Here is an 18,131-nt window from a genome sequence, read left to right on the forward strand (position 1 = left end):
TATTCGAAGAAGCTCTTTTATATCTCTTATATTAATTACTAAGTTTTATAATTCTAAAGAAAGATAGTATTTTATTCTTTTTAAAAATTTTATTAAATAATATTTAAATAATTTAGTAATCTAATAAATCTTATTTATAATTATAATAATTAGTATTATAATCTATAAATATTTTACTAAGTAAATAATTATTTATAGGATCTTTAGTATATTTCTTATTAGTTTTAAGTAATTATTTAGATTTTATTAAAGAAGAAATCTAGCTTTTTTTTTAAATTAATAGATTTAGATATTATTATACTTTTAGACTCTATTTAGAGTTCTTTATATCTAAGAATTAAGTTTACTACTAAAGCGAGGATCTAAAAATTATCTTTTTTTTATAAATACTATAATTAATATCTAAGAAAGTAAGATTATTATAAAAGAGTAATATCTTAGTATTACTATATTTATTCTTTATATTATTTAGAGGTAAGAAAGAGGTAGGAAGTAGATTAGATTATACTTTATCTAGTACTTTAACCTATTAACTTCTTACGTACTTCTTACTTAGGAGTATTAGGGGTTATTAGAGGCTTAGATAAGCGACTAAGTAGTAATCTTATAAAGAAGAGTTACTAGCTAACCGGGCTTATAACTATCGAACGAAGGAATAGGGCAAGTGACTTGATACTAAGATCTTACTATATCGAGCAAGTGGTAAAATGAGTGTGTTATTGAGAAGTGCAAAGTCTTCTCTCTATATATCCCTAAGTGCTTACTAATAAGCAAGAAGTGGGTCCTGCTTATATACAAAGAGAAAATCTGGTAATGACGGGACGGGCAAGGAGTCATTCTGGTCGACAGTCCTTTTAAAGGTAAAATAGGAACTTAGGCGATATATATATTTATAGAAGTTTCTAGTACGTATATGAATCGTACGGGGTTCGTCACCTGATCGGTGCCGAGCCTTAGCACGCACATTTCTTTTAAATCTTGGGTCCCCCCGGGACCCCCTGAATTCTAGCAAGAATTAGTCTTGGCCCACGTAGCCCAATACACCTTTGTTTCCTTCTCCCAAGCCAACGTATCTTACCCGGTTGACAGGCCTTACACCTGAAACCAGTATATTCTTACAGACCCTGACCCTCGGAGGGGCGAGTGGAGGGTCCAAGATCATGGACCACCCGGAGGGTCACTGCCAGGTCTAGTTCTATATGCCTTAGGCAAGTGGACCTTGGCTTGGCCAAGGGTTACTAAGCGCACAACAAACTTGTTAACGCGAGAGAAAGGCTTGGCAAGTATTATGGAATTAAGTAATGCCTACGCAGCTAGTCAACCAATTGAAAACCATGCGATCCTTACAGAATCTCACCATGGAAGATGGAAGATCATGTGACTTCGAGTACTAGATATGCCTTATGTAATCAAGCTTAGTAAGAACCGCACAGAAACAGTGGATTTTACTCAGATAGAAAATACAGAGTTCTCCATACTATCAGCCGTGGTGCCCATACATTTCAATACGTCAGATTTCTGTCATGTAATCCTAGTAAGGAACTATATATAGGGACTACAATGTGGTATTGACTCTAGGAAATTACTATGGACAGGAGGCTTTATTGGTTGGATACTCCGAATTGGGCAATACCACTCCGTAGCTGCACATATAAAACGACAACTATACATATTCAGTCCATATCCAGACTATACTCCGTACTGTACCCCGTAGAGGCGACATCCTTGACTTCAAGGTGGATTCTCACCGCCCCACAATGTGGTTTTTTTTACTCCGAAGCCTATCGAAGTAACAATCCGAGAGCAACTGGCTCGTCAAAGGGCCCCATTTCCTTCAGCCGGTGCATTATCAGAGTGAAAATAGTGTGTCCCGCAACCTGGATATTTCATAGACCCCAGCTGCCGTCATCTTGTCGGGCATATCCAGACGCCACATTCTGCCCCTCCGGAGTCCATCACTGAACTCCGAGATTTGCAAGGCCTAGAATCATTCCAACCTCGGACTAAATCAAAATGACAAGCATCCAACACCCCCAATCAGTGACTACAGTCTTTCTAGACCAGCCACCCAGTTGTCTAGAGTTCTGCCCCGAGGCCCCAGACCATTTCATCGTGGGCACCTATCTGCTATCAGAGAACAAAACAGAAGATGGAGAAATCGAGCAGTCCAAAACTGGGAGTCTCCAACTATGGAAATTAGACCCTGTTAGCAAATCATTGTAAGCCAACCAAAATCAATCATGTTACCTCGCAGACAGCCCGAGAACGAGTATAACACCCTCATAACGAAGCCACTCTAACAGCTCTTAGATCCCAAATCCAAAGAATTGCTGTCCCATACGCAGTGTTCGACCTGCACTTCCACCCAAGAAACAAAAACCTGTTCGCAATTGCAAGCAGCGTGGGTTCAGTGTCTTTGTTCCAAGTATCCACAACGAGAGACGCATCCGCAAGCCCAAGCATCACCCAACTATGGACAAAGCAAGTACACGAAGACCCATCAATCCCGGCACTATTCCTCGCCTGGGCACCGCAAAACTGGTTCCCCCAGGCAACAGCAGATGGCTTCGCCGTCACATTCTCAGATAGCCGGACAGCCGTCTTCGGGACCGAGGGCGATATCTATCAAGAAGAGAGTGTAGAAGAATGGGGCACATACGAAGCCAAGCAGATGATCGAAGTCTGGTTTGTTGCTTTGTCAACAAGCACAGAAACCCCAGATACCGAGACGCAGAACCAGAACCCAGCTGCGATCCCGTTCATGTTCACGGGTAATGACTTCGGCTCACTGCACACGCGCCGATTTGATAATACCACCGAGTTGGAAGATCCAGATGAGCATGTCCCGCCCATGCTGCTCGAGCATGATGATCGAGCTCGTCACCACACTGCTGGTGTCACTGCTATCTTGCCTCTTGATGTTCCCTTGGTTGATGATGCACCGGTTCTGCTGACGGGATGCTATGACGAGAGTCTTCGTGTGTATCATGCTACGCGGAAGGGAGAGGTTCTCGCTGAGCAGGGGCTGGATGGTGGGGTTTGGCGACTGCAATTGCTAAATACAACGAGGATTCCGGCCTCGGATGGCCCGTCTAATGTATCTGAGTACCGCTTTTTGGTGCTGGCGAGCTGCATGCATGCTGGGACGAGGCTTGTACGGGTTACGTGCAAGCAGGAAGATGAGGCTCCGAATTGGGGGATTGAGGTTCTGGCGAAGTTTACCGAACATGAGAGTATGAATTATGCCAGTGGTGTGTGGGAGGGTGGACAGGGAACGACTCAGTCTTCTAAGATTTTGTGCGTCTCGAGCAGTTTCTATGATCGCAGGCTCTGTGTTTGGACTGTTGATCTATAGCCAAATAAAAAAGAAGCCATGCCGATTTGGAAGTCCATCTTGATGCTGCGGCCTTATCATCTGGTAGTCTACACCCGGGAGTTGGCTAAAATACTACTGAAAATTCGTAAGCCGAAATTATTCTAACATGAATGTGGTCATGAACACGCTAGAGAAAGCAGATGCATAAGCGACAGGTATACAAGTACATCCGCGCCCGAGGACAAGAAAGAAAAAGCATATCCGAAGAGAGTATATCGTTCCCATTGATCCATTGAGCGTTTAATTAGACAATAGTCTCCAGCTCGCGAGCATAACCCAAAGCATTCTCAATAACGGTGCCGCTAGCCACCAGAATATCCTTCTCAGACCGAGCAGTCGCCTCGGGCTCAACGGGGAAGTATATCCGGCCGTCTCGGAGGATCCAGCCGCGCTGCTTGGCAAATTCAATCACTGCACCCTCAGACTCGAGGAACAGGAGGTTCTTGGCGTTGGAAATGGGGAGGGAGGGGTATGCCTTCTCTGAGCAACCTGCGATTTCATTGCGGATAGTGCCGATGAGAACCTAGCTTTTGATTAGTATGCGTGATGAAAGACACATCAAATAGCGAACTGAGCACGCATGCAACTTACATTCGAAAACAGACCAAAGTCTTCCGACGGAACACGCTCGGACTTCGTCTCTCTCCACACCTTGTCGTAGCTTCCCTCCATCAAGTTGCGCTCCAGCTCAACGGGGTACTTGATGCACGCATCGTCCTCAACACGGCCACCCTTCAAGCTCGCCTCTTCCACCAATCCCTCTAGCACTGTGTGGAAGTTGGCACTGTCGCCCATGCTCAAAAGAAGAAGCAGATACAGTCCTGTAATCTTGCTGCGTTGGCTCGTGCTGAAATCGACTTCCGAAGAACTCTGCCCGGGCAGACCGGCATGTCTCTCAAGATCGTAGAATGGCTGCAGTTGCTGGTAGTACCGTGTGAATAGCTGGGCATCGGTCTGGCGGATGGAGGCAAGTGCTCCGAGTTCAAGGACTTGGCGGGCAAGGACGACTAGCTGGGGAGGTGTGGAGGAAGTCGGAATCAGGGCATTTTGCAGAAGGAGAGCTCGCTTGGAACGGCTGAGGAGGTCGTTGGCGGCGTCGAACTGTTTGCGCTCGATAGCACCGTGGAGCTCTGACACAAGGGACTGTAGATCGGACATGGTGGAGGCTGTGTGGGTTCAGGACAATGCTGAAAGGGAATAAGGCAGTCTAGCCGGATTATGACGAAGACAGTAATTGAAACGGCGGAGACGATAGAGGGTTCGAGTTTTGGTTGATGATTGTTGGTGACATTCCGATGCTCATGACGGAGCTGCTGTAGGCGGTCAGCTTTCAGTCACGTGTGGGCACTTTAATAATCGCCGATCTGGACGTTGACCCTTTACTACTACCACAAGCCAGGCTATTTAATTTGTTTTCTTGCTTGCTGGACTATTAGAACTGCTGCATGATTCAATATATGAAATAGCTATATATCACTCCAATTCATATGTCTACACATGGTCATTTGACAAGGTCAATTTCACAAGTGTACGGAACAAGGGTGTGCCTAGCCCTGTCACCGGATCCCACCCTTCGGTGGCATCCCAGCTCGCATTCCGTACCCGAGCATCACCTAGATTTCGTTCACAGCCCGTGGAGCTGCCTAGAACAATATCCGTGAGCCCTGTTTGCCCCTGACTATAAAGCCATGGGTTTAGGAACCCCATTCGAGGCCTACCCTGCGCAATAAGGGCAGAGTTGAGCCGAGAAACAATACCCGCAATCACTGGGGTTGAAGCACTGTACGCAGTTAGTTCATTGTTCTCTCTAAAAATCTGTCAAAAGACAAACCTTGTACCGCCGACCGAGATCCACTCGCTGTGGTCTCGAACGATGAAATTGGCGGCTTGGGCTGATATATCGGGATACCCTCTTCCCGTAGCATTGTACAGTCCATTCCATCGACTTCCAAGATGACCAAGGTATCCTTTCACTGCCTGGTCCTGATATTGGGGACGAGGAAAGACCTCTGAAAAGCCACCTCCAGAGAAGGAAACCGCTCTTTCGGGGTTGATGCCGTATGTTCCACCCACAGCTGTAACAAATGGACAGGATGCTGGGTATACAGGGAGAAATCTGGTTTGATTCGTTCCATCATTTCTCACACAAGAACTTCCCGGCCCAGCATCCCCGCTACCGAAAAGTATTGAAACACCCCGGGCAGCAAGCTGGGCAAATAAGCTACAAGTTGCGTTTAAATACGACGGTGGAAGACTCTGCTCGTTTTCTCCATACGAGTTGGAAAGCACCGCGGGGAGCTCTTCATCTGGGAGATTCAAGAGGTAATGTAGCTGTTCAAGATATGGCTCGTTTGATGATTCGGTAGCGTCTAGATGAGTTATTTCGGGGACAACAGGGCCGCGTCCCCCGGTACTATAAAATGTTGCTAGCACTTCATCCGCCAGCGGAATGGAGTACTGTACATCTAGGTTTGCCTCGACACTATCAGACATGGAGAGTTGATCATCCTGGCCGCCGTTGATCGAGACGACACTGAAGTTTGCGTCTGTGTGTCTTTGGGAGTAACGACGCAGAAACTCGTCGAAATCAGCGTGGCGAGCATATTGTTCCAGGAAACCAGATATCCCCAGTCGATTCCGCCACTCGGGCCTGGTGGTTGTGTTATCAATTCCATACAGATCCCGAAGGCAGTCTGGTGTGATAGTTACATCGCATCCAGCGGCTAGCTGCTCGGAAGTCACTACCTTCGGTTTGAAAATGAAGCTTCGTTGAGGTACAAGGTTGCCGAATAGAGTTGTAGGCTGAATCAATTGAATATGGTGATGTAAATCCTTAGGCACAGAATAACCAAGAGTTCGAATGGCGGTGCGTTCCTCGTCTTGTTGATGAAAGTAGAAGAACTCTGTTTTCAGCATCTGCTCGGCCTGCGAAATTGGAACTGTGAATGAGATCCACTGGCCGTCTAGCTTGATAGAACTGGCTGGAACATTTTCTGCCCGTAGCCATGCGATAATCCGGTCTGAAACGGCAGGAGATGGACTCAAAAATTGCCTCACTTCGTCTCTGCTCATATGTTGACCATAGCTCGCATGGCCTGGTGTAGAGAGCTCTATGACCTTTTGCTCGAACTTTCCAGCGTTATCTTGGGTCATTGCTAGTCGGAAATTTATGATTTTGGAGGCCTGTGGTCTACCCCCTCTTGACCAGCCATCCGGTACCTTGCCTAGCTGTTCAACCTGCTGATGGCTGGAATCGACAGCGATGGCCAACTGGATATAGCATAGCACAAGGGCTAGGGCCTGAAGAAACGGAAATTGAAGTCTCATTTTGTTAAATACTTGCTAAACAAGCACGGTGAATAAATATCAGGCTGGAGCAATCAGACTATGTAAATATACCCCTTTCTATGCGAGTAAGAAATACATCGACGTTTACAAAGAGATTGGATATCATCTGATAAGTGATCAAAACTATCCGAAGTACTAAACGGATATGTATGACGTTGATACCAGTACAACGTTGCACACCAACATGATAGTCACCGAGATCTGCCAACTACCGAGCCTAAGTCCATCGGCCTGGGGTTATATGTTTCTGTTTGGCTCTCTGGGAGTTAGATCCCGTGGTATGTATAAGGCCGGATACAGGGAGCTTCTTAGCCGGGACGACCTCGTGCGTGGTATCATCTGGGTAGCTTCGAAGTGCTCGTACAACTGAGTAAAACCGTATGTTGCAATATATCAGTCCGGTGCTCCCGCTGTATAACCCCCCCATGCAAAAAAAGGAGTATGCTCGCATCCCTCAAGGCTATCAAATCCATCGGGAGACTAGCAATAGCCTTATGGGTCTATATCGTGCCATCAAACTTAGAATCCAACATTGGCAATAGAAAATAAATACAACAAACTGATCGTTGCCATATTCTCAGTTAGAGGAACTTGTCATTGTATTTAATCTTTCTCCTACCATGATAACATAATCAATGTGGCACAGTACAAACAACCTTGGAAGATGAAGTACGAAGTCAAGTTGATGCCTTGTAGCCTGAACATCCAGTCGGATCATCTGATTTCCGACCTCCGTAAAATGCGGGATGATCGACGTCACAATGAAGCTGCCGTGATTATCGTCAATCTGAGGTCTGAGGCCCATCACTTCAGGAAACAAAAAGGAGGTGGTTTTGGTAATTGGATGTGGGATCGGCTTTGATATATATTCCAACTTTCCACGGATATCCGTATACTTATTTTGGATTTCAAGCCCGAAGTGATTGATATAAATCTTAAAAAGAAAGTGAATGTGGGGGATTGTATCTCAGTGCCAATCACCAGTCACAAATAAGGCTGGAAGCTCTGGAAGCTCTCGGATTGATTTGGCTTCAATTGCGGGGTGGCATGATCCAAGGGAATCGACGTCATTGCTACATTCCCCATCTCACAGAGCCTCGACCTTCCCCAGTCTTTTCATCTCCGCTTTCAATCCTGAATCCTTCCCATACCTGGACACTATGGCCGAATCAGATGTACAACTACGTCGACCGTCGGCGGATAATCAGACAGTCTCGAAAGCTGATATCTCCTTGAAGGAACGCTTCTTCCGCTATTTCCAGCATGAGATCACCGGTATGTTCCCGTTCATATTCACACGCCCCTTCATCATCAAGCAAAATCATCAAAAAAAGACCTTTGTTAATACCATTATTGTTCCAGATTTGCAGCAGGAGATGGGTCGTCTTGCCGACACAGCTCTTGTCGGTGGTGAGCGTGCCGATGCAACAGACCATTGCCTTGCTGGCATCGTGCGGTTATCAAATGAAGTCAAGGATGCAGCGAGCTATATCCCCACCTACGATCAGAGGGTGTACGCAGAGGTAAACGTTAACCCACACTCTATCTCGATAGAGCATAGCTGACATCTCTACAGGCAATCAAAGCTTTGCAGGATCGATTGAGCGAGACACGTGCAGCATTCGAGCCACGATCAAAGTTTAGCTTCAAGAACAAGAAAAACACCTCTGCTGTGTCTTTGCCTGACGCTGCCGTGCTAACAGTTGACGGACGGCTTAGCACCCCTGGGTACCACTCTCCGGGTGCCTCGTCCGTTGACTCGTCCACGAACCACACCCCCAACTATCCTTCCACTCCATTGAACGAGCCGGATAGTCAGCAACAGGAGCGACCAGAACTTGCGCCCACTTCATTCCCAGGTTTCTCGACCGGGGACTTTGCCACAAAGTCCCACACGGACAAGCCCCCTGGTGCGTTTGCGGCCACCGGCATATCCTCTGTGTCGGTCGATGACCATCATAAGCTTCACATTATGCTTCCAGCCTCCGGGTCGACATCCACAGTCCCGGTGTCTATTACCTCTCTGGATCGCTGCATCGTTGATATGTCCATTCCCACTGCCAACGGAAAGCCATATGTCAGTCTGACTGCTAAGGGGGTCAAAGAAAGTTTATTGATCTGCGGTCGAGTCGATGGCCCTGCACACATTACTGGCATTGAGCGTAGCGTGATTGTGGTATCATGCCGTCAGTTCCGCATGCACAACTGCAGCGACGTTGATGTCTATCTCAGCTGCTCTAGCAACCCCATTATTGAGGACTGTTTCAATATACGGTTTGGTCGGATCCCGAAGGCCTATGTCAGTTTCCTCCTCTTGATTATTTCTCCCCTCCCGTTGTATACTGACATTATTCTATCTAGGCCTTGAACTATGACCGTCCCGACCACGAGGACCGTTGGAGCCAGGTCGAAGATTTCAAATGGATCAAGCCAGAGCCTAGTCCAAATTGGAGTCTACTCGACCCCAACAATGCCGTCCCCGAAGAGGTTTGGGCAGAGATTGTTCCCGGCGGGCCGGGATGGTCTCTTGAGGATATTTTGCATGCCATAAAAGTAGTCCAACATTAGGTTTCCTTTCATCGATCGATGTCCTGGTGCTTGAATGGACATGTTCCTCCGGACACGTCCTCAATACCAATTGTCATCATACGCCGCGATTGATAACGCCGCGATTGATAACGCCATTTCTACTTCAAATAATCATAACTTTTCTCTTTTTTTCTTGACGCCATGATCGATTACGATTTTTGCGATCTTTGGATTTGGGGACTCTTGTGTTACTTCAACTGTGTACTTATAGCTACAAGCAGAAATATAAAAAATTGATGGAGGAGCATATACTGATTTGAACATAATCTACAATTCATTCATTGAATCAAACAAGAATATGTAGTCGGCCACTTATGCAGCCTCTGTTCTTGACGATCCAGGAAGGAGATGTGATATATAATCTTACCCATTTGGCTTAAGATTGCAGCTAACACTTACGATGGCTTTATGGATGTCGGTTTATAGCCGACAAGATCAAAATAACTGGCAAGCTACAGAGTAAAATGAAAAGTGTTATCGGTAAAATTACTTTTGAGAGATATTTTAGGTCCCTGTTAGTGATCTGCCAAAATAAAGGGTCTAAGTGTTCCAAGTTGTGAGTACTTTGGGATAATTCTTCGCATGGTAGCCCAAGTCTTCATAAACAGTTTCATCTCCTGAGGTTCCGGTCAATCTCAGCCTAATCAATAGAGAATCAAGATAGTAACATACCTTTTAGAGAATCAACCCGGTGTTGGTCTTCGTCTGACAGTTTCTCCAGTTCCTGACCAGGTTCTTCCTCATGGCGCTGTTTACCACCCATAGCAAATGCAGCCTTGCCAAGGTCATTCTGCGCCTCGCCAATCATGAGGAATTGAGCATTAGGATAGTCCAGGAACTCGGGTTGCAGAGGCACCCATCGAAGATCTTCGAATTTGTCAAGGACCCTAATGAGAGTGTTGTTAATATGGTAACACTACAATCGCTATATAGGAGACTACTTACGATTGAGGGTATTCTGGATCTTTTGGTAATTGACCCACTGGTGGACCGGCGTACTTGGGACTCTTCGACTGAACAATCCAACTCCCGCGTGGTTGCAGCCCGAAGTCCTCTTGAACATCACCTAATTCGGCAGGGACGGTCAGGATATAGGCGAGATGGGATGCCCGCTGTGTGGAGGTGATCGCATAGACACCTTCCGCGTAGGGTCTGGCTTCCTCGATGTGACGTTCACCGCGGGTGGAAGTCTGGTATGTTTTACCGGTGATGAAATTTTCATGGAGAGCTTGCATGGATTGTCCAGCCTTCTCCACAAATCCCATATCTCGTTCTTTGGCCGAGGTAGGATACTTCTTTTTTGGGAGAATCATCAAGCGACATGAGGCGTCTTTGTCGACGGGGCCTTGGCCTTGGTCGAATTCCGCCCCCAGGACGGTTGGACGGAGGACAAAGAAGCTTCGGGCGACATCGCCCATACTCTGAGGGTCCTCTATATTGACGCGTGGGCGGAAGAAGAAGTAGATGAAGCCTTTTTCGAGGATGTTGGAGGATACCACATTTTCTCTCTCCTCAGACTTACGGAGACCTCCCTCGATTCCTTGAGGTTTCTCCTGGGGGGGTTCGACGGGTTGTTCCTGTGGTGGTTGTACTTCGGATGGTTCTTCTGTCTTGACAGGTTCCTCTCTCTTGACAGGTGCTTCCTCTGTCGTCGGCATTGGTCCGTCTTCCGATGTACCTGTCACCCGCTCCGCTTTCTCTTCATCCGGCTTTACGTCCTCCGTTTTCTCCTTTTTGGGCTTTGGAGCTTCTTTAGTTGAGCCTTTCCGCTTTGTGCCTTTGGGAGTCTTGCCAGTCGGCTCGGCGGAAGTTGAAATAGCTTCCTTGGCCTTTTGGGCAGCATTGCGCGTGGATGTTCGTGTAGTCATGATGAATGGCGGATTCCTTAGATGGTGGTAAAGACAAAGATACCTCCAGTGCTGATCCAACGAAGTGGTTCTAGCCTCCAGGGCTTGTCATGAGATATATATGACGTCATGTGATACGGGAAAATCCGCAGGCATATTCAAGTGACTTTGCTGAGAATGACCGATGAGAATGTCATTATAATAGACAATTCAGTCAATATCCATCTCATCGGTCATAAGCGAGTCGTCCATGGTGTCGTTGCCCGGGTCGATCGATGCTGTCTCGGAGCCCGAGCTTTCATTCGCGTTGCCTTCCCGGAAAGCGCCAAATGAGTCTATGTCTTGAGAATGCCACTTTGGAAGTTCGCTAAACCTTCGTCTTTTGGGGCAATGGTCATGCACTTCATACTGGGTCTCGGGTGATGTATGTCTTTGTGCGAAGTGCGGATCCCCGTGCTGTGTAGCGACAGTGTTGCGGGCTGGTTTTCTCTTCTGCCCTCTCTTTCGCAGCAGTAGAATTGCATTGCTATCAAATCCACCGGGTTGATAGTCTATATCGTCCAGGTAGTCTGTCAAGTCGCGCCCCCATCGCTCGAGCCGATCTGGGAGACATAGTAGATCTACCCTTGGCACGCTAGCTTCTAGCTCATCGTCGGGCTCTTCAATATCGTAGGGCTTGATAACGCGAATATCGTCACTGTCCTCTAGCGGATCTATGTCATGGGTAGGCGTTGAGGGCCCTGAGTCGTCCATGCTGTGCTCGCTTTCCTCTGGCTGGTGGTCTGCAGCAGCAGGAGAAGTAAACCCGGCGAAATATCCAAAGGGGCGGTTTGAATTGGCAGGGGTCGTGTCATCATCCATTAAGAGGTCCTCCATTATTTTATATCAAGCCTTGAACCCGAACGATATTGATATTCCGTTCCGATCCAAGGTAGGCAGTCACGTCGCAGAATCTATAATCAGGCTTCTAAGGAAGGAAGGAAGCAGTATGTAATGTAAGAAATGTGTTCTATTAAAAAGATCAAGTACGAGAAAAAGACTAGTGAAGGCGTAGGAGAATGGAACTCACAAGAAAGTCATGGTCGTCATAACATCATGGCCTTCCAGATGTTTCTAACGTGGGGGAAGATGGGGAAGAGGATATATCTCCACTTGTGGAAGTTGAACTTTGGATGCTTAGGACAAAAAAGGACAACCCATGATTAATTTCAATCCATAGAATGAGAATATATCGGATATTTCCTCCTTGACCTTGATATAGTTAGAAACAATCTACAATAACTTGTTGTACAAAGTCAAGATCGAGACCAGCTCCCCCTGACCGCTCACCGCCCGGCAGCATGATTGGCCGATGTCATTCGCTTCCACAATAGAGTCCACGTTTAGTTTACTGCTACACCAAACACTATCACCAAGTGTTTACCTTTCGCTCTTTTCTTTATTTTAGGTGGATACGGTGGTCGCCTCTGCCTTCTATTGCTCTCTAGTGTGCGGAGCTTGCTACTTTACAGTGCGGCTCCGGCCAAATCTTCAAGATGCAGTCCTCCCCAAACATGCTCACCAAGGTACGCCCCCCTCGGGCATCCTAATGCGCCATCAAACAATGGAACTCAATTGAGGATGCTAATGATTCTCTCCCTCGTGCAGTTTGAGTCGAAATCCTCCAGAGCCAAAGGAATCGCATTCCATCCCAAACGGTCAGTCAATCCCGCGGAGGGACACCTAACACCTCAAAGCACCCACTCTGACCTCAAAACAGGCCATGGATTCTCGTCTCCCTTCATTCCTCTACCATCCAACTGTGGGACTACCGCATGGGAACCCTTATCGACCGGTTTGAAGAACATGATGGCCCAGTTCGCGGCGTTGACTTCCACCCAACCCAGCCCCTGTTTGTGTCGGGAGGTGACGACTACAAGATCAAGGTTTGGAACTATCAGACCCGGAGGTGCTTGTTCACATTGAATGGACACCTGGATTATGTGCGAACGGTTTTCTTCCACCCCGAGCTGCCCTGGATTCTGTCTGCGTCCGATGACCAGACCATTAGAATCTGGAACTGGCAAAACCGGTCACTCAGTAAGATGCATTGCAGCTACCTGTATTAACATCGACTAACCCTTTGCCTTTTTTTTAGTCTGTACGATGACCGGTCACAACCACTATGTTATGTGCGCTCAGTTCCACCCCACCGAGGATCTAATTGCCTCGGCCTCGTTGGATCAGTCAGTTCGCATTTGGGACATCTCCGGCCTGCGGAAGAAGCACTCGGCCCCTACCTCGATTTCCTTCGAAGATCAAATGGCAAGAGCCAACCCAAACCAAGCTGATATGTTTGGAAACACCGATGCAGTCGTTAAGTTTGTGCTGGAAGGTCATGACCGCGGAGTTAACTGGGTGTCGTTCCACCCCACACTGCCCTTGCTCGTGTCCGCTGGTGACGACCGGTTGGTTAAGCTCTGGCGGATGAGTGATACCAAGGCATGGGAAGTCGATACTTGCCGCGGCCATTTCCAAAATTCCTCCGCCGCTTTGTTCCACCCACACCAGGACCTCATCCTTTCCGTTGGTGAAGATAAGACGATTCGCGCGTGGGATCTTAACAAGCGTACGTCCGTTCAGTCGTTTAAGCGCGACCTTGATCGATTCTGGGTTATCGCTGCCCACCCCGAGATGAACCTGTTTGCCGCGGGTCATGACACTGGTGTTATGGTCTTTAAGCTCGAGCGGGAGCGCCCTGCGTCTGCTATCTACCAGAATCAGCTGTTTTACATCACAAAGGATAAGCACGTCAAGTCATATGACTTCGGTAAGAACGTTGAGTCGCCGCCGATGCTCTCGCTGCGAAAGCTGGGTTCCCCATGGGTCCCTCCGCGTACCCTCTCTTACAACCCCGCCGAACGTGCTATTCTCGTTACCACGCCCGCCGATAATGGGACTTATGAATTGATTCATCTCCCCAGAGATGCTACTGGAGCTGTTGAGCCCACAGACGTTAAGCGTGGACAGGCCACTTCGGCAGTTTTCGTCGCCCGCAACCGTTTCGCTGTCTTCAACCCCTCGAGCCAGCAGGTCGATATCAAGGATCTCAGCAACTCCACAACGAAGACAATTAAGCCCCCACCGGGCACGACCGATATTTACTTTGGTGGTACCGGATGTCTGCTCTTCATCACCCCTACACATGTTGCTCTGTTCGACATTCAACAAAAGAAGCAGCTCGCAGAGCTTGCTGTCAGCGGAGTGAAGTATGTGGTGTGGTCCAACGATGGGTTGTACTGCGCTTTGCTCAGCAAACACAATGTCACCATTGTGACCAAGACCCTTGAGCAGGTCAGCACCCTACACGAGACTATTCGCATCAAGAGTGCAACCTGGGATGACGCCGGTGTCCTGCTCTACTCCACCCTTAACCATGTGAAGTACTCCCTTCTCAACGGTGACAATGGTATTATTCGCACCCTTGACCAGACCGTATACCTTGTTCGTGTCAAGGGACGCAGCGTCTATGCCCTTGACCGCAATGCCCAACCACGCATCTTGGAAATTGACCCAACAGAGTACCGTTTCAAGCTCGCCCTCGTGAAGCGGAATTACGATGAAATGCTTCAGATTATCAAGACCTCGAGTTTGGTTGGCCAGAGCATCATTTCTTATCTGCAGAAGAAGGGTTACCCGGAGATTGCTCTGCAATTCGTGCAAGATCCCCAGACCCGCTTTGATCTGGCTCTTGAATGTGGTAACCTCGAGGTTGCGAATGAAATGGCACGGGAACTCGATCGCCCCAACGTTTGGAGCAGACTTGGAGCTGAGGCATTGGCCCATGGTAACCACCAGATCGTCGAAATGACTTATCAAAAGCAGCGTAACTTCGACAAGCTCTCTTTCCTCTACCTCTCTACCGGCGACCAGGAGAAGCTTTCTCGCATGGCTAAGATTGCCGAACACCGTGGCGACTTCACCTCCCGTTTCCAAAACGCTATCTACCGTGGAGACGTTGAGGACCGAATCCAGATGTTCAAGGAAGTAGACATGTGTATGTATTAACCCTTGCGGCGATTGTTTCTTCATGCTAATTTCCGTCAGACCCTGTTGCCTATCTTACTGCCACGTCACATGGTCTGATTGAAGAGGCCGAGTCCATTTTGGAGGCTGTTGGTCTCACCGAAGATCAGATCGTCCTTCCCACAATCGAGCAACCTCTGAAGGTTCCTCAACCTATTGTGCCCACTTTCAAGTCCAACTGGCCTGTTAAGGCTGCCGGTCACTCCTCCTTTGAGAAGGCGCTGCTTGGAGAGGTTGGTGCCGCCGACGAAGAGGCTGGTGCCGAAGGATTCGAGATTGAGGAAGAGGAGCAAGAAGCTGCTGTCGCCCGGGAAACCCTTGAGGAAGACGAAGAGGAAGTTTCCGGATGGGATATGGGTGATGATGTCAATGTTGAGGAAGAGGTCGACTTCGTCAATGTGGAAAGCGCCGAAGCTGGTGCGGGCAGTTCTGAGGCCGATTTGTGGGCTCGAAACTCCCCGCTGGCTGCCGACCATGTCGCCGCTGGCTCCTTCGACACTGCGATGCAGCTTTTGAACCGTCAAGTTGGTGCCGTTCAGTTCGCCCCTCTCAAGCCTCGCTTCCTTGAAGTTTACAAGGCCACTAAGACCTATCTCCCGGCGACTGCTGGTCTGCCGCCTTTGGTCAACTATGTGCGCCGGACCGTCGACGAGACTGACTCCCGGAAGATGCTTCCCATCATTCCCCGGGACCTAGAGACAGTTGCTAGCGTTGACCTGCAAGAGGGTTATGCCGCTATGCGGTCCAACAAATTGGAAGAGGGTGTAGCAACCTTCAAGCGCATTCTTCACACTGTTCTCGTTAACACCGTATCATCCGAAGCCGACGTGGAGGAGGCAAAGAAGGTCATTGCCACTGCTCGGGAATACATTCTCGCCATGTCGATCGAGCTCGAGCGCCGTACTCTCGCTACCGACTCCCCTGAGGGTCTCAAGCGCAGCCTTGAGCTGTCCGCCTACTTCACAATTCCCAAGCTCGAGGTCGCCCACCGACAACTGGCATTGATGGCTGCCATGAAGTTGGCCTTTGCCAACAAGAACTACGGCTCAGCCTTGAGCTTTGCCAACCGCATGCTGGCTAATGGAGGCTCCGCTAAGCTTCTGGAACAGGTAAGACTTTTAAAAGATTGAACCTTCAACTTGTGATATACCATTACTAACAACGAGAAACAGGCCAAGAAGATCAAAGCTCAATGCGAACGCAACCCTCAAGATCAGATCGATATTGACTTCGACCCCTTCGCTGAATTCGATATCTGCGCTGCCTCCTACACTCCTATCTACAGCGGCTCTCCCAGCGTATCAGACCCCTTCACTGGTGCCAAATACCACCCCCAGTACAAGGGAAGTGTCGACCGGATATCGGATGTTACGGAGATTGGTGCCCCGGCCAGCGGCCTGCGCCTGTTCGTTCCCAGCCAATTTTAATTGCCGCATGACGAAGCATAACGGTTTTCTGCCTTTTTCTTCTTGAAACGAAGTTACAAATGGGTACATTTTCATCTGCACGAGGAGAAGTTGTGTTTGGCGGCGCTTTTCATTTTTTTTTCGGCTGGGAGAAAGACAAAACTTCCTGCACAGTCCCCTTGTCTAGATGTCTTTTTGTATCCAAGATTATAATTGCTTAGCGATCTAGTTTGTATGCGAACATGTTTTGTCCAAAGCTCTATATTCTAGACATAACCCGAAGATCATGTCTCTAATTCCTCGGTCTAGTGATAAAAGTACAATCCATATTGATTCTAAATATGCATATCTAATCTAATATACAAGGGACATGTTCAAACCGTAGAGTAGAGAGAGGACCACTCCAACAAAACCACCATAATCATATAACTCAATCACACCGACCATCCTTCCACCCAGTCCGCCATCTCTCCTCCCAAAGCCTACAATCAAACTCCTTCTTCCCAAGCTTCCGATTAACCTCATTATGCGCCTCACACATCCACCACCCAAACTCCTTCCGACTCTCCAGTTTCGGCTGATTCCGTCCACTCGGATGCGCCATCCATGCCTGGAAATCATCCGCACACACCCAGCATGGGTACAGCTTCGCGAAGAACTTCAAGAACCCACTCATATTAGCCTGGTGATCCATGTTTGCCTTTTCGGGGTATGTGGCTGCCATCGAGTGCAGTAGTGTCCATGTTGAGCGCCCTAGCTCTTCGACGTCTGGCGGGCAGTTTGAGGGAATTTCACTGGGTGAGGGGGTTGCAGCAGCGGCGAGGGTGGGAGTTGAGGTTGTCATTTTGCTTGTGTTCGACGTGGAGGATGAGGTAGAGCTTGGGTTTGTGCTTTTGAGGTCGGCTTGCTTGGTCAATGCTCGCCATGAGGCGACGGAGGTGCAGGTGCGGCAGCTGTGAGGTCGGCAGGTTAGCTTGTTCTGTAGTTTAAGCTTACGGGGTAGACCGGGTGAGCTGGGTTGGTCTACTTCGTAGATACTTACGGCTTTCCGTCTTTGTCCAGGACTACACCCTTGGGCAATGGGGCTTTCGAGTCATCGTCTCCGGCGGGCTTGGAGGAGCTTGCGGAGGTCGCGGGGTTTTGCTGATTGAACATAGACGCTGTGCCTTTATATTGGCTATTGACTTGCTCCGGTGGCATGGAGGACATCTTTGCACTTGTGGAAGGTCTAATCCCTCAAGAAATTGGTGATTTGAAGTTGTGAAAGTAATTCGGGGATGATTTCTAATAGATTGCGGAGAAATAGCGGGTCGAGAACGACGGAATGTGACGGATATTTGGCGCAATAGTCAGTAAAGAGATATTCCAAAAAGAAGCGACGAAGACTCTTAGAATCAATGAGCTTTGAATATGTCTAAAATCCAGAAGCTGAGCTTTCAGAGCAAGAGTCGCAAATGACATACAAGTTCAACATACAGATGAAATGCAGATCGATCTCGA

General features: G+C 48.2%; 8 protein-coding genes across 8 annotated transcripts; 3 read left to right on the forward strand and 5 right to left on the reverse strand.

The window, feature by feature from the left end:
* Positions 1 to 2,013: 2,013 nt before the first annotated feature.
* N7516_009939 (uncharacterized protein) lies at positions 2,014 to 3,355 on the forward strand (the record flags this gene model as incomplete). The annotated part of the gene is made up of 2 exons (XM_057222658.1): positions 2,014 to 2,219; positions 2,311 to 3,355. 2 exons carry the CDS (start codon positions 2,014 to 2,016, stop codon positions 3,353 to 3,355), a joined length of 1,251 nt encoding a protein of 416 aa, XP_057069879.1.
* Positions 3,356 to 3,620: 265 nt separating this feature from the next.
* On the reverse strand, positions 3,621 to 4,534 carry rpnL (proteasome regulatory particle lid subunit rpnL; the record flags this gene model as incomplete). Its single annotated transcript, XM_057222659.1, has 2 exons — positions 3,621 to 3,899; positions 3,968 to 4,534. The coding sequence occupies 2 exons, from the start codon at positions 4,532 to 4,534 to the stop codon at positions 3,621 to 3,623; spliced, it is 846 nt and encodes a 281-aa protein (XP_057069880.1).
* Positions 4,535 to 4,592: 58 nt separating this feature from the next.
* Positions 4,593 to 6,703, reverse strand: N7516_009941 (S53 family peptidase; the record flags this gene model as incomplete). The annotated part of the gene is made up of 3 exons (XM_057222660.1): positions 4,593 to 4,703; positions 4,874 to 5,156; positions 5,208 to 6,703. 3 exons carry the CDS (start codon positions 6,701 to 6,703, stop codon positions 4,593 to 4,595), a joined length of 1,890 nt encoding a protein of 629 aa, XP_057069881.1.
* A 1,181-nt stretch (positions 6,704 to 7,884) lies between these two features.
* N7516_009942 (putative tubulin-specific chaperone c) lies at positions 7,885 to 9,292 on the forward strand (the record flags this gene model as incomplete). The annotated part of the gene is made up of 4 exons (XM_057222661.1): positions 7,885 to 7,999; positions 8,087 to 8,247; positions 8,301 to 9,023; positions 9,086 to 9,292. The coding sequence occupies 4 exons, from the start codon at positions 7,885 to 7,887 to the stop codon at positions 9,290 to 9,292; spliced, it is 1,206 nt and encodes a 401-aa protein (XP_057069882.1).
* A 561-nt stretch (positions 9,293 to 9,853) lies between these two features.
* N7516_009943 (uncharacterized protein) lies at positions 9,854 to 11,181 on the reverse strand (the record flags this gene model as incomplete). Its single annotated transcript, XM_057222662.1, has 3 exons — positions 9,854 to 9,930; positions 9,986 to 10,200; positions 10,259 to 11,181. 3 exons carry the CDS (start codon positions 11,179 to 11,181, stop codon positions 9,854 to 9,856), a joined length of 1,215 nt encoding a protein of 404 aa, XP_057069883.1.
* Positions 11,182 to 11,370: 189 nt separating this feature from the next.
* On the reverse strand, positions 11,371 to 12,036 carry N7516_009944 (uncharacterized protein; the record flags this gene model as incomplete). The annotated part of the gene is made up of 1 exon (XM_057222663.1): positions 11,371 to 12,036. The coding sequence occupies one exon, from the start codon at positions 12,034 to 12,036 to the stop codon at positions 11,371 to 11,373; it is 666 nt and encodes a 221-aa protein (XP_057069884.1).
* A 659-nt stretch (positions 12,037 to 12,695) lies between these two features.
* N7516_009945 (coatomer subunit alpha) lies at positions 12,696 to 16,652 on the forward strand (the record flags this gene model as incomplete). The annotated part of the gene is made up of 6 exons (XM_057222664.1): positions 12,696 to 12,725; positions 12,808 to 12,857; positions 12,920 to 13,239; positions 13,298 to 15,196; positions 15,247 to 16,334; positions 16,398 to 16,652. The coding sequence occupies 6 exons, from the start codon at positions 12,696 to 12,698 to the stop codon at positions 16,650 to 16,652; spliced, it is 3,642 nt and encodes a 1,213-aa protein (XP_057069885.1).
* A 409-nt stretch (positions 16,653 to 17,061) lies between these two features.
* Positions 17,062 to 17,840, reverse strand: N7516_009946 (flavin-linked sulfhydryl oxidase; the record flags this gene model as incomplete). The annotated part of the gene is made up of 2 exons (XM_057222665.1): positions 17,062 to 17,584; positions 17,674 to 17,840. 2 exons carry the CDS (start codon positions 17,838 to 17,840, stop codon positions 17,062 to 17,064), a joined length of 690 nt encoding a protein of 229 aa, XP_057069886.1.
* Between the last annotated feature and the right edge of the window lie 291 nt (positions 17,841 to 18,131).

This window comes from Penicillium verrucosum, assembly GCF_028828655.1.
Source record: "Penicillium verrucosum strain IBT 35672 chromosome Unknown utg000004l_segment0_segment0, whole genome shotgun sequence".
Classification (NCBI taxonomy): domain Eukaryota; kingdom Fungi; phylum Ascomycota; class Eurotiomycetes; order Eurotiales; family Aspergillaceae; genus Penicillium; species Penicillium verrucosum.